We start from the raw sequence: 15,695 nt of genomic DNA, 5'->3' as shown, positions 1-15,695 counted from the left end.
TTTTACAAATGGAATCATACAGTGTGTAATCTTTTTAAAATGGCTTTTGTCACTCAGTATATTGCCCTTGAGATGTAGGTACTTTTTACATTTAAATGTACAATTTTTCAATGTTAGTATATAGAAATACAATTGATTTTTATATATTGACCACGTATATTGTGATCTTATTAAATTTTCTCATTAGTGCTAGCAAGTTTTCTATAAATTCTTTGGAATTTACTAAGTAAACAATCATGTTTTCTGCAAGTAAACATAGTTTTATTTCTACTTTTCCAAACCGTATGCCTTTTATTTGCTCTTCTTGCCTTATTGCACTTGTACCTTCAATATATTGCTAAACAGGAAGGATGAAAATAGATATCCCTGCTTTGATTTCTAATCTTAAGGGAAAAGCATTCAATATTGCCACATTAAATGATATTATTTCTAGGAGTTTTTACATTGGTTTCCTTACTTTGATAGCTCTCATTCCAAAAGTCAGATAACTAATGTGAGGATTATACAAACTGCTATATACTTGAAAACCATAGGAATGACCACCAGGTGGATCTATAAACCCAGTGTATCACTGTGAGATAAACATGAACTAGGAATCCTTTTATTGCCTGGCCTCTGTAGCTCCTATTTTAAAAGGGGTCACGGTGAGATTTTCTGTTTCCAGGTATCAGAGATGGCTCAGATCCAACAGGTCTCTAAAGATTCTAATGCACAATTACATAAATAAATTACTGAAGGTTCCTTTGGGGAAGGACCAGAGAAGTACTGCTATAGATACTTGCTGTGACGTTGTATGGTCCTTCCTCAAAGGGATCTGTCCTCACTTTCAGTCTGAGAATTGACGAGAAAATTGCCAACAGGGAAAAAAAAGGTCACTGGGCAAGAGACCATGACTTTCTATTAAAGTGGCTTACCTCAGTCTTTGGATCATTCATCCTTAATCTCTTTGATTACATATCGAGCAATACCTATGTCGGCTGACCCTTACGCTAAGGAACGATGAACTCTCTTCATAGATTCCTGCAGGTCAGGATGTCCTCTCCCATGGCTGCATCCCAACCTTGCTGCCCTACATGCCTCACTCTTAAGGAAGCACTCACTCATAGGGTCAGCATTTCCACAACCCTAAAAATAAGTGCCTTCTTTAATTTTGCATTCTAGGCTCATCTCTTGCATCACCCTAGTCCTGGCCCTCCAATATTTTTTACCCAGCTTGCTTCTAAAGGTTAAGTGCTGCCACTTAGCTTTGCTATCCTGGTATTCTATAATCACCACTGCTACCAGGCAGCCATGTTTGACAAGAGCATCTCTTATCATCAGATGCAGCCTACAGAGGGTCAGCCACGATTGAGTTTCTCTGTAATATTGGTCCCTGTCCTTATTTCTTATTGCCCTGATACATGGTATATCTTCAGGCCTCTAATAAAGAAAATAGCTGGTGAGTTTTCTGGTTTTATAAAATAGATCATTCTAACATGCGTATTTCTCTGAACCTTTGATTACTTCTTATTTAGTCAGCAAAGGGCAGTTCTAGCATCTCTATACCCTTTAATATTGACCATCATTTTTCTTAAGCTTCCAGAAGCATATAAGAACTGACACCCAGAGCACTTGCCAGGATTGAACCCTTAGGAGAGTGTCCCCATCTTGACAAACTCTCCCTCATCTGCTTTAGGATCCCCTTCTGGGCATACTCTCCCAAGTCCTAACACATGCCAGCCAGGTCACAGATCCTGCACATGATTCCTCTCCTCTCTCTTCTCTTAGCAGGCCCAGCATGTCCTTAGTCAGTTTATGCTGAGATTTGACTCTGGCTATTGGTCTGATGTCTGAAGTGGAGGTAGGGGCAGATCTTGAGAGGGGAGATTATGGTCTTATAGGATACCTGTTGCATTTGATTCCTTTGCATGGCCTTCAAGCAATAGGAGCACTGTCTTATAACAAGGCGAAGTGAGCCAACTATAAAGGCTTTTTGGGTTTAGGGAAATCTGGGCTTCAAGGTTCTGTAGTACATCTACCCAGATATCCTCATGCCAAGTCTAAAGGCACTTCTTCCATAAGGGCCCTTACTTAGTAGGAGACTTGCCGGGGCTAAGAATTCATACTTTACTGAAGTTCTACTATTCGTTTATGACTATATCTTGAGCCTGATCCTTAGCATGATTAGCTTCCCACCTACCTGAGATAAGAGTTTCTTTAAAAACTAAGAAGGAGGTCTTCTGGCTTTGACACTTGGATTTGAATTGTGATTGACTGCCTTAAGCTTTTATTTCCAGTAAAGGGTGCTGAGCCTGCATCAACAGTACTCAGCCACCTAATTTCACAATGCTTGTTATTGCTATTTCCACTGCGCCTCTCAAGTGTCAGAGATATTGTACAAGCCAATACATTTCCTTTAATCTATGTCCCATGACAATTTATCAAGTGAAAATGTTCATAGATGCAATGCTACAGCAAGCCAGGACTATCAATACTCCACCTCTCTCCAGTGGTGGAGTCTCGATGGCCAGTTGGCTGGTGGATGATCCAATTCAATAATTCTATTCTTAGAGTTTACTTTCTGGGTCCACTAGTGGTACAAACTGTCTTCGGTTAGTTTGTCCAGAAGGGATTCAGATGCATGTGAATTTTTGAGGGTGCTATCCAGGAAAAAAAAAAAAGAAAAAATCCATAAGGGAATGAAGCAGCAGGATAGGGAGGGAAAGGAGTTGAGCAAGAATGTGTTCTCAGGTTAAGTGTAGCTTTCACCTGATTGATGGTGGGTTTTAAAGTGTAAATTGCACCACAGAGTTGTCCAGACTTGAGAGAAGGAATCAGGGCTTTTGCATCCGAGTATCAATTGGGCATTGGTTGCTCCTGGGAGGCAGGGTATAATTTCCTAGGTACATCAGGATGAGGTGGCTCTTGTCATCTCAGCACATTCTGTGGAGAAGGTCGCAGGTCTAAGCCATTAACTGCAGCACGAGCAGCATCTATAAGACGGGCACACCATTGGGTAAAGGTCAACAGTGTTGATTTTACTCCAAAATGGCTGGTTCAGGTCCTGACAGGAAACCATTATTGGTCAAAAAGTGAAAATTATTTCAGTATAAAGGAAAATCTTGGATTTTAGAATCAGTCTTTGGTTCAGAATTTGGCTTAGCTACTAATTATCTGAGAACTTTGCGGGCAGTTTACTTAATCTATCTGAACCTGTTTCCTCATTGACGCAATGAGGAAGGTAAAAGCCATGTCACAAGGTTTTTTAGAGGGTTACTTATGATAATCTATGTAAAGTTCTGGTACACTACACGCTTAAAGATTAGAAGGTTAACAAAACTTCCTAGTTAATCATTTAAACAACTCTTTATTGTGGTTCCTCTTTCTAAAGGAAGCAGCTGTTCAGTGGATTTATTTGTTTTCCTTTCTCTCTAGGAAGTTATTTAATTATGCTTTCCTCAACATTCCAAAGAACTTTCCTCAGTTATATTTGGTAATTCTTCTCATTTATATTTGACAGATAAGCATTTTGGCTATTGTTGGTCTATAGCTGTCATTCCAGCTCTGCTGAGTAGTGAAGATGGCATTAGACAGTTTCCAGAGCTTACTCTTTTGTTTGGACAGCTATCTTTGTCTCTTCCAGGAACAGATATCCACAGTTGGTGGGCAAAATATAGAATCCTGGTTGGTAATTTCTTGTGTCCCACTTAAGGAGACTAAATTTAGGAAATGATCTGGGTGAATATCCAGGCAGTCCCAGATGGTTAAAGAAAACTTAATCTTGGGGTTAACAATCTATGAAGAATAACAAATGTGCCTTCCATCCACTTGTCTTTTAGTGCTTAAGGACAAAATGCTGGTTTGCACTCAGATCCAGCATCGTTCAGATATTCTGAAAGTCATAATAAATCTTCCTTTCTTCTTAATTCATCATCCTCAATCATTTAACTTTCAGTGCATGCTTTTTTTGGTCTCAAAACACAGTGTGAAATAGTTCCACACTAGACTAGTTTCACAGAGTGAATCATTTAGTGTTTTATGTACATCAGAAAACCCAGGAATTAGGGAAAAGTTCCCACTGAAGCATCGTAAGAATAATTATTGTTTGGACTGGATTCTTGAGTATTTTCACACTTAGAGACTTGTATTTCTCTGTTCTGGCTAGACCATAAGCTACCTAGAAAGAAGTTTAATTTTCTATATTTTTACAAACCCACTCTTCTATGGACAATTTATACCCCTGATTAAAGAAACCACTTCCCTGGACAGACACTGCTTCTCAGACATTTTATTTTTTTCGTGCTATGACTTCTAATTCCTCAGAGTGTACCACATACACTGTGCTTCATGAGCTGCAGTCCCTTCTGCCTTTTGCTCTTGTTTACTCACAGAGGAAGTGTGTATGTATCCAGAAAGGAACTCATTATATGCGCTATCTGAACAGCAAGGAAGTCTTGGGGTTACAATGGCAAATACATAATATCCCAGAGAGCTCTCACATGAAGCCCCAGACTCTCCTCAAGAAGGGGGCCTTATCAGCTTGCCCCTATCAGAGCTATGCTCAGCACCTAGTCTTCTAGCCACTACCCCTACCCCTCCGCTTTAGTGACACATAACTGGGACTTTGCCAAGGCACAGTTCCTTGGCTTAGGGACCATTTTAACTGCTACTTAGAGAACTGTTCTTCCTCTTGATTCAAGGTGTCTGAGAATGCTGAACCGCAGGGCAGCACCTCTGAGACTCTGCACCATGCCCCCCACATTGCAGAGCATTTTCCGAGCATTGTACTTCTTTGGGGTCTTGACCCTACCACTGTGCCCTTCTGGCCTGTGTGGTGAATACAGTAGTTATGGAGAAAAGGGAGAAGTTTCTCTAAGATATGGAGAAAAATACCCAATTAAAAATTAATCAAATAAAGTCAAATAGGAGAAATTCATAACCTTTTTGAGAGAATACAATGAACCATGTTATTAATAAAAATGAAGAATTTTAAAATAGAAAAGAAATTGTTCTAGATAGGGGTTATTATTATGTCTAGAATAACAAAGTGTTGATGTGCAAAAATCTTTGTGAGCCTCCTTTAGCAAGGAATAATCTTTAATTTTCAAATTAATTTCTTATATTTAAACACTCCAAAATACTTAAAACACATTTACTTTCCATATGAGCTAATTATGCTGTCTAGGATCTTAGTTACTGATTGATTAGAAAAAAATTTCCAACAATAAAGCAAAAATATTGTCTTTTATGACAAATACTAAGTAAATTTTCAGAGTAAAATATAGGGCACTTTGAAAACTTAAACTGTTATATAAATGCAAAGCATTATTGTTGAAGTATAGGGACATTTTTACAAATGAATGAGAAATGAAAGTGCTTGAGAGAACTTACCAGATCTGGTTGGAGATCTCTTTGTATGGAAATAAATTTGTTGTTATATTATTTAAATGGAAACATCCTTTAAACAAATTGATATTTTTCTCTTTTATTAGCTAACATTTTTTATCTGAAAGAATTAATTTTCATAATAAAATAAAGATATTTATAAACATATTCCCTGAAACAGCTGTCAAGGCATACAAATGGAGGATTTGGGATAGCTTAGAGGGAAAATCCTGACCCTAAAATAATAGCTGAATATTCTTATGTGAGCTAGCAGATTGATTTAAAAGTGTGGAAGCCATACTTTCTTCATCACTGAGAGTGGCCGGGGGAAAGCGTGGATTTATTAAGGAAGCATCTGTATTTTGAAGATGATTTTTCACATCAGATGCAAGAAAATTATTGGGGGAGAGTATTAATTTAGCCTATGGCGTCAGTACAGGATAAAGAACTTTAAGCTCAGAGAATTTTCGGTCTTCCAGGTTCATCTCTGAGTTCCCCTCTCTTAGAGTCTGAGGTAGTAGAGAAAGATCTTATCAGATTTGTCAACAAGTCTTTCTATTATTTATTATGTTTCTGTTTCCCTCTCCCCTTCTCTTCTTTTCCTTCAAATCTTCCCATTACCGATGGCCCCAACCCCCTGAAATGGCACTTAATGTCTGTCAACTCTGACCTGAATCTCCCTTTCTGATTCTGCCTCCCCTTTCTCTGACAGAAATAACCTTGTGATGCCAGAGACTTTGCTCATCCCCTCAGTATTGATCTGCTTCTCCTATCTTATCAACTACTCAACTTCTACTCGTCCTTCAAGGTGTATCTCCTACTTATTCCTGGACACCTTCCCTCAATACTCCAGTCCTCAGTTCTGTCAACACCTTCTCCTATAGAACTCATTTCCTGTCCTAATCTGCTGGCACTGGAGTGACTGGTGTGGTATAACTATTTACATGGCTACGTCTTATCTTTTTAAGTACATTGCAATCATGCCCCCTTAATATTACCCAAAAAGCCTACTACAGAACTCCATCAATATGTTTATTCATAAAAATTAAGAGCTATTTTTTACATTTCTATGGAGGTGCTTAATCTAAAGTTTAAGAAAGGCCATATGGAAGCCTTAAATGAGATGACTTATACACAGTTGAATTTCTTTTCCTCACTACTAAAACAATTTACTTTGGAATTACTGTTACTCTGCTTTCTGAACCATGCCCTCCCCCCCCGCCGGCTCCCCAAAGTTGAAACTTTGGGAGGAGCAGAGGTAAGGAAAACAGTGCTCCACCTGAGCTCATTCTTGGCCTCACGGGTGTTCAAATCTTGCTCTCCCTTTTGTGAGTTGTTGTTTGTTTGTTTGTTTGTTTGGGTTTCTTTTGATGAGTCTTTCATCATCACTGAGGGATCTGCTAACTGCAATTCCTGGAATCTGGTTGATCCCGGGATCCATCTCCAATTCTGGTTGATCACTTACTCTTTCCTATCTTCTAGATACCTAGTGACTCCTAGAGGATTTTTTTTTTTTACTGAGGCCTTCCTCTCTCCTCAGGTGGTCCTTTTGGACTGGCCCAAGACAATTCTACCAAGGCTGTCTTTCTTCTGCAACCCATTTCTAATCCCCTGGAAGTACTTGCTCACCCTGTGTTCTGAGTGATGTGTGTAGTACAGGCCAATCTCAAGGCAGCACAAATCTGTCCACTCTCACCGTCAGAGACACTAGACAGCCCATCTTTTGCATTTTAGATTTCTCAGGCAGGAGTTCGACACTAGTCCACTGTGTCTAATGTCCCTCCAAACTGAAGGGAAACATATTAAGCTTTCTCAGTGGTCTCCTTAGAGCCCTACTCTCAGTGTGAAGGAGAAAGACACCAACACATGTGCCTCATCTAGGAGTGAGGATAGTGTCCACAGGATATCAAAAGCTCTATAAAAATCTACTTCTCTAGGGTGCCACCTGTGGCCGAGTGGTTAAGTTTGCATGCTCCACTTTGGTGGCCAAGGGTTTCTCCAGTTCAGATCCTGGGCACAGACCTAGCACTGCTCATCAGGCCATGCTGAGGCAGCGACCCACATAGCACGACCAGAAGGACCTACAGCTAGAATATACAACTATGTACCTGGGGGCTTTGGGGAGAAGAAGTAAGAAAGAAAAGAAGATTGGCAACAGATGTTACCTCAGGGCCAATCTTTAAAAAAAATACTTCTCCAAATATTATTCTTAAAAATGTTTTAGTTCCTGACCTTTTAATGTCTTTGATTTGGATGAGAGTGTTAAGAGTTTTCTAATTGGTTCTGAGCTACATAATTCATCAGTTATGGGGTGTTACTGGACTTTGCAAGTAACAAGAAGAGTATTGTTCTTCAGCCAAATCTTCGATTTTATGGCCTTTAAATATCCACTGGTGCCACATAAAGTAAGTATTCAATGATTGTTACAGAAAGCAGAAAATAGCAATATTCCAGAAAGTAGCAGCAAACTTTGAACTGATACAAACCTGAGTTTAATCCCTAAGCTTGATTCATGTTACTGGCACTTGCTAGCTGTGACCTTATGTAGAATATTTGACCCCTGTAAGTTTGTGTTTTCTTCTCTCTAGAATGAGTATGATGTTCATACTGCCAGAGAGTTAGTGTGAGGATTAAATGGCGTAACATATATAAAATGATTAACACAGCGTCTAGCAAATGGTCAAGAACTCAATAAATCATTCCTAGTTATTTTGTAAGGAAATGAAATATACCTCAGCAGAATAATTAAACGACTTATTTCTCTAAAATGGAAACAGTCCCACACTCTGAATTGTGCATTACATTAAAAGCCAACTCATTCTCTTCCACCCTTCTCTTTCACCCTTCAAGATTGCAGAATGCCTCCCATCATAGCCCATGGATCCCGTAAAGATGTGAGTCTATTTTTTTCCTTTACTACTGTGGTGCAGTATGAATGTGATGAAGGATATGTTCTGGTTGGAGAAGCTAAAATCACCTGCAAAAATTCACGCTGGTCGTCTCCAGCCCCTCAGTGTAAAGGTAACTGCAGTTTTACTGATGCCCCTTGCTAAGAAAGTAGAACCTCCATGAAAGTGCTGACAGCTGGGTCTCCTCCCTCCCAGCCAAAGGCAGCACTTAGAAATGTGTGCTTTGTTTATTTATTCATTTCATGTAGTTAATACATACATATGGTACAATATTTTAAAAGTCTGAACCATCACCCAGTTTAGCACTCTTGAAGTAACCACTTTTACAAATGTGTGTGTTTTGGGAGGTAATCTAGAGGGCCATTTTTTGCTTTGTTTTAATTTAAATATAATATACTACAGAACTGTGTACAAATCTTAGGTGTACAAGTCAACAACGATCACAAAGTGAAACCATCCATGAAATTATCACTCAGGTCAAGAAGTATTACCACTGCCAGCACTCCACAAGTGTTCCACGTGTCCTCTGCCAGTCACTCCTGACTCTCCTCCTCGAAGGAGGTCACTAGTCTAACTCCACGGATTTACTTTTGCCAACTTTTTAACTTTGTGTAAAGGAAATCATGCATGTACTCTTTTGCACCTGGCTTCTTTCCTCAACATTATGTTTTGGAAAATCATCTGTCTTCTTTTATGTAGAAAGAGTTTATTTATTTTCATTGCTTTATAATATTCCTTTGGGTGAATATACCATAGTTTACATATCTTATAGAAGTTTGAGCTTTTCATGTTTTAGGCTACTATGAATAACGTTCTTATGAACATTCTTTCGCATGTCTCTTGGTACAAATATGTAAACATTTCTGTAAGGAATAAACTTAGGAGTAGAGTTGCTGTTCCGTAGAGCATACACATGCTCATCTTTAGTAGATGATGCCAAATTTTGTTCAAAAGTGGTGGTAACAATTTAGATTTGCACCAGTAATGTATGAATGTTCTAGTCTTGATAAACAGAAGTTCTAAATTTCAATTTAGTTCAATTTATCAACCTTTTCCTTCATTTTGGAGGCTTTTGTGTCCTATTGAAGAAATATTTGCCTACATTTCACAAAAATATTCTCCTATGTTATCTCTAAGAGCTTTATTATTTTACCTTTCACATTGATATCTCCAATCCACTTGGAATTCTTATATGTTTATGGTGGATAGTAGGGGTCAAACTTTGTTTTTCCCCAACGGATATTCAATGAACCATGTACCACTTATTAAACGGACCATAGTTTCCACACTGCTGTGCAGTGCTACCCTCATCATAATTCAAGTGTTCGTGTACGTATGGTTCTGTTTCTGCACTTACAGATAAAAATTTTTAATTTGAGAGAATCAGTGAGGATTTAGAAAATTTTAGTGAATATCTGCTTAAGTTTGAATGAAGACTCTTATGGATAAATTCCAAACTCCTTGAAGCAACTGATACCTCTGTTGGAGCCTCAGACATGCCACCACTCTCTTATAATGAAGCTGACCTGGTAGATTTCTAGTTGACCACCAAGATTAGGTGTGCCTTTTTATCACACTGATAATAGCAACTCAAGGGGCTAATTTCCCACCATTAAGTCCATTTAACACAGGAAGGTAGTAAGGGTATGAGAGTAAAAATTGCATACTTAGGATCATGAAAATAATGAGGTTTTGAGATATAGTAGTTTCGAAAACTCAGATTCTAGGACCTGAATACCTAGGTTCATATCATAATCATGCCACCTGAAGGCTATGCAACCTTAGAAAAGTCATACAAATTATCCATACCTAATTTTTCTCTCTAGAAAAATGGACAGCATAATAGTGTTTTATTGTAGTATATACAATAACATTATTATTATTAATTTTATTGGTATAATCATACAATCAATGGACATAAAGAACAACACTCAGCATGCAGGTATAGTTTATTATCAGTGTTTCTTGCCCCTTCAGTATTCTTCACTATTGTAAGATCTTATTCTGAGAATCACAGGATGATCAAAATTGTGTTTCCATTACAGCTCTGTGCCGGAAACCAGAGATAGAAAATGGAAATCTGTCTGTGGACAAGGATCAGTATGTTGAGCCTGAAAATGTCGCTGTCCAGTGTGACTCTGGTTATGTTGTGGTTGGTTCTCAAAGTATCACCTGCTCAGCGAAGGGCACCTGGTACCCAGAGGTGCCCAAGTGTGAGTGGGTAAGTGGCATGCGTTTCAGGGTGTTCTATCACATTCTAAAAGTGGTAGCCTGCTCCAGAGCACTGTCAGCCAACATTGACGAGACCTGACTTTTGTCAGGACTCATTTCTGAGTTGTTTCAATGACTTTTGGAATCAGCAACTTTCCCCTCACAGCACTTTGTGAGCTTGTTAAGGCAAGTTCTTATTCTCTCACTTTATAGCAAGAAGGACCAAGCCACTGGGTAGGAGAGTTCCATAGATCCAGGTGACCTGGCCCCCAGCTCTCTATTTTCTACAATTAATGCTATGCTTTTGCATAGCCATCAGAATGATCCCTCCAATTGTCTCTGAAGAGGCCCCCTGGGGTCTCTGCAGCACTGTTCTCTCCCTGCTTTGACAGTTATTCATTGCTGCCTGAGAGCAGCATGGGTCTGGGCCCCAGGGTGAACACCTTGCTGAAACACGAAATATGTTTTGATTTCTTCCATCGGTCCTGAGGAGGGTCTTGATACTCCAGTTTTGCTGTCAGGGAGGCATCCTGAAGGAATCTCATGCCTTCACAGTTTGGAGAGAAGCCTCTCAAAATCCATCTTTTTATCTCTTTTAGGAAGTCCCTCGGGGCTGTCAGCAAGCGCTAACAGGCAGTAAACTCATGCAGTGCCTCTCAAGGCCAGAAGATGTGAAAATGGCCCTGGAGTTCTATAAGCTATCTCTGGAGATTCAACAGATGGAGCAAGAGACTTGAAGAGGAACCCCAGTTAGAAATCAATACATCTATTTTTCTCTTCCTTCTTTTCCCCCAAAATAGCGAATTAGGTACATTTCTCTTATTAGCAACTTTACTGTTCCTTAAATACTATTATTTACTGAAAAAAATTATGTTTTAGGTGAATCTGTTGATATTCATAGTGCTACTGATAATGTGGAATTATTGATGAGTTACATCTTAGCTCAGCTTAAGCTTCTGCTTTCTAGGGTTTGGTGGAATGGCAAATATAAATAACCACCAGTCAAAAATCCAGTGTCTTTGTTTCCACTTTGATTCCTGTGTAATGAAAACTTAGAGCCCTATATAAATCACTTCCTAATGTTTCTCTGATTAACTTTCTGTTTTACTGTATCAGAAGGTATATGTGGTCCTGGAAAATGCATAGTTGTGCCTTGTCTGAAGTGTCTTTGCCCTTTATTTTCACCTCCTTCAGTGCCCGGGTCAAACATCACATCTTCCTCCAAGTCTTCTCCTTTCTCTCTCTATTTGATCACCAGTGTTTCTCTAGAACAACTTCTCACTTCCTCTTTCTCTTTAAGGTACATTTGACTTTGCTTGACATCTCTTCCACCCAATAACAACCAGCCTGAAAGTCTTTGAAAGCCTGATCTGTGTATAACCCGGGTATTCCTCCCGAACATGCAAAGTCTTCCAATTCAATCTGATCACTCTTTTCTTTAATATTTCAATTGAAACAGCTTTAGTGTCTCTCTTAGATCAGATTCCTCAGAAGCAGACCCTGAGAAAAAGATTCACATGCAAGTAATTTATTAAGGAAGTGTTCCAAGGAGAAATGGGAAAAGGAGTAGGGTGAGCATGACAGGACAGGGAAGGAACCTAGCGGGGCCATCAAGCAAAGTCCTACGGAGGGTGGCATAGCTTTGTCCTAAGAGGGAAGTCTGGATTATGAATTTGTTTAAATTTCGCCCCAATTCCAGGTAAAGGAACTGGTCTTTCCTTCTGCTGTACCAACAATTATTGGTGAGGGGCCACTCTGGGGGCACACGAGCCCTCAGGGCATCCAGTTATCTGTGTGTGGGGGCAAAGCTGTCTAGAAGCTGGAGGGGAGTCCTCCCAAGAGATTAGAAGATATGACCATGAGAAAACAAAGCACACGTAAGCCTGCAGAGGGCTGCACAGAAACGGCAAAAGGATCTGAGGGGGCTGGGCAGAGCTCCTCAGGGCTTATCTGACGCAAGACTGGATTTTCACATCGAATGTTATGTAACTGTGATCTTAAAAGACCATTGCCTTTCCCTGCCACCAGGAACATCTTCTAGCTGACTTTCTCTGCAAGACACTACCAGCCTCTAGGCTTTTCTGGTCTGACACTTTCCCTTCTCAAATCTCCCCTTGTCACACTTCACCCATTCTTGCCCCTACTGCCCCTCAACCATTTCCCTTCACTTTATTAGGGAAAGCATTTTAGCTCCCTGTCTTTCTCTAGTCTCGGGGCTTTTATGTCCAAAAATTCATGAATGTACTTAGATTAATAAAGGGCCATCCATTCCAGGTGTGGGCACCAAGCTATAGAGAAGATTCAGGAGAATCTCTGAAATATGAGTCTTTCCGTATTTCCTTCCCTGTGGTCTCTATGGGGCACAGTGTGCAGACATTTTCGCACTTAAGTGAATCATGTCATGATCTTTTTATTTGTTAATTCTAAATTAATTACACATAATTATAATTATGGAAGTAATGTATGCATATGAAAACAAGAATTCAAACCTTACAAAGGGATTTATAAAAACTAAAAATAAAATTATCGTCTCTGCCTCAGTCCTACTCTAACTTGAGTTTTTCTGCTAATGACCTTAATCACTCTAAAGAGGATGCACACAATATATCATTTGACATTTTATTTCTAAACCATATGTTTTGATTTCTTGCTACAAATAATCAGTCTAGCTCCTACTTTCCTCCTCCACTCTCCCTCAGTCAGTTTTATATTCTTTTATTAATTACCTATCTTTATGGCTTTAAATAATGTACTTAACTTCTTTTACTTACACAACTTTATTTTTAATAACTTACTATTTTATTAAAGTAATACAAGTAGATAATTAAGAAGTCATACAATCCCAAAAGATTTATAGTGAAAATTCTGGTATTCTGACCCACTCAATCCCACCCTTTGGTCTTATTCCCCCAAAATAACCACTTTCAACTCCTTTAGCTCTTTCTTATCAGTTTTATCTATATATTTCCAAATAATATTTTCATGCCATTTATGTTTATTTACTATTTTTAATTATATACTGACCTGCTTTAAGAGAGAATAAGAGTTTAGGTCCTTTACAGCATCATGTTTCCTCATAGTGTTGTTATATCCTGCTCCTTGTTAAATTAGTATTCAACATTCACATTATTATGATATGCAAATCTTGATCTTTGCTAAGCCAAGGTAAGCCAAGCAATATCTATGAACACGTTTCCTTATAAGACAACTCTTTAACTTTTATGGCATTAATAACTTCTCTTGTTTTTTGGTTTAGTTTTCTATATTCCTCTTGCTGATTCTTGCTACATGCTCCAAAGATCTATCATAAACTAGCAATATATTTCCTAATGCTCAGACACATCACATCCTGTTTCAACTCCACACACTTCCCCACCACCACTCCGGCAGACTTCTTTCCCAGGCCCTCTGTTCACTGGTTCTGAAATGAACTGTTTACTTTTAAATCTTAGGTCTTCCCTTCGCTGTTCTTTTTATTACTTTGATTCCAAATCTTCATGAGTTTTGGTTTATTTCCTCATTTCTGCTGGAACAGATCCTTCAGAAGGTGCCTAAGACAGGGTGCCTGGGAAGTAAATTTTTGAGCCTTTACATGTCTCAAAATATATTTTTTGGCTACCCTTACAGTTAATTGATTGACTGCTCATATGTAGAAGTCTGGACTCTCAAAATTTTGAAGCCATTCCTTCATTGCCATGTGCTTTCCAGTGCTGCTATGGAATAATGCACAATATTCCAATCATCGATACAAAGTTATTGATCTGTTTTTTTCTCTCTTTCTCTCTGGGAGATTTTAGTATCTTGTCTTTATCCTTGCCGCCTTGCTGTAGGATGTTTTTCATGCATTGACCTGGGTACTTGCTGGGACTTTTTATCTGGAAATGCATGTGTTTCAGATCAGGGAAAATTTTTAGAATTTTTTTTCTGTTATTTTCTGGTTTTGTTTTGTTTTGTCATATTTGTTTTGTTTTCCCTAGGAACTCTCTTTAGTAAGATATTGTTTTAACCTCTCTTTTCTGTCCTACTTACCATATCTTGTTCTTTGTGTTTTGCTTTTTAGGAGATTTTCTTGACTTTGTATTTTAAGATTTTTATTGAAGTTTAAAATGCATTCATCATATTTTAATTTCCAATAGCTTGTTCTTGTTCTCTATATGTTCCTTTTAAGTAGTATCCTGTTCTTTCTTCATTGATGCAATATCATTTTTTCTGTCTCTGAAAATATTAATTATAGGGTGGGGTTTGGGAAACATTCCTTGGTCTCTGCTCATATGAAGGAATGGGACCCTAAGATATTGATTGACATATCTATACGTATGAGCAAGGTTTCTCTAATGGTGAACTTCTTTGTGGAGTGATGGGGATCAACACAGTTAACTATTTTTATGTTTGTTTTATTTTTAAATGGGACATATATCTCCAAGTCTTTTCTCTGAGGGTGCTCGATGCCTCCTGAGAAGATTTCTGGAATCCCCTCCCTATTGATCTATCAACCTTAGTATTTATCTTGAGTTTCTACTACTTATATGGACTATGTAAAATGAATAAATGAGTGCTTCTAAGTTTATGTTCTACTTCACTGCCCTTTCCAGCTGTCAACCTCTATCTACATACTATTATTTTTATATTACATCATTTATAGTACTTTGATTCTATTCAGTATCTTTGACCACTACCCACTGAAGGAAGAACTAACCTTTGCTGTATACTACACTTACCATTTCATTTGTGGGCTTGGTTCACAATGTGTTCAATAATCATTCATAAAAGGAATTTGAAGTTCCATGAGCTAAAACTTTGTACGAAAGATCAATTTTTAAAACTCTCTGCTGAATGTAATTCCTTCTATGATGCCACAAACCAAAAACAAGTGATCTGTTCCTTTTCTGCATTTAATGGAGATCCCAGGGCCATGAGAAAGGCTAGGAATAGCCAAGATAATCTTGAAACAGAACAAAGCTGGAGGACTAATCCTCCTAGGTTTCAAGACTGATTACAAATCTACATTAATTAAGACAGAGTGGTATTGGTATAATTAGTATGAAGCTGACTATGCAGCTGAATATAGAATCCAGAATATATATAATTTATATTTAGCTTAATAATTTTTAATTGTGACAAATTTGACTCTTCAATGTAAAGAAAGGATATTTTTTGTGATATATATATGCCCCAGGTCAATCATAGAGCTACATGGAAAAAGTATATCTT

At 38.4% G+C, this 15,695-nt stretch overlaps 1 protein-coding gene across 1 annotated transcript in view; it reads left to right on the top strand.

Annotated features, from left to right (window-relative positions):
- The window catches only part of LOC103562569 (apolipoprotein R-like), a 30,880-nt gene extending 15,834 nt beyond the window's left edge, over positions 1-15,046 (top strand). Inside the window, exons 2-4 of the mRNA XM_070591343.1 lie at positions 8,215-8,385; positions 10,319-10,494; positions 11,084-15,046. Coding sequence (XP_070447444.1) covers positions 8,215-8,385; positions 10,319-10,494; positions 11,084-11,221 — 485 coding nt within the window. The 3' untranslated portion in view covers positions 11,222-15,046. The remainder of the gene's footprint in view (positions 1-8,214; positions 8,386-10,318; positions 10,495-11,083) is intronic.
- The last annotated feature ends 649 nt before the right edge of the window (positions 15,047-15,695 follow it).

This window comes from Equus przewalskii, chromosome 23 (genome assembly GCF_037783145.1).
Source record: "Equus przewalskii isolate Varuska chromosome 23, EquPr2, whole genome shotgun sequence".
NCBI lineage: Eukaryota > Metazoa > Chordata > Mammalia > Perissodactyla > Equidae > Equus > Equus przewalskii.
This window is presented reverse-complemented; position numbering and strand designations above follow the sequence as displayed.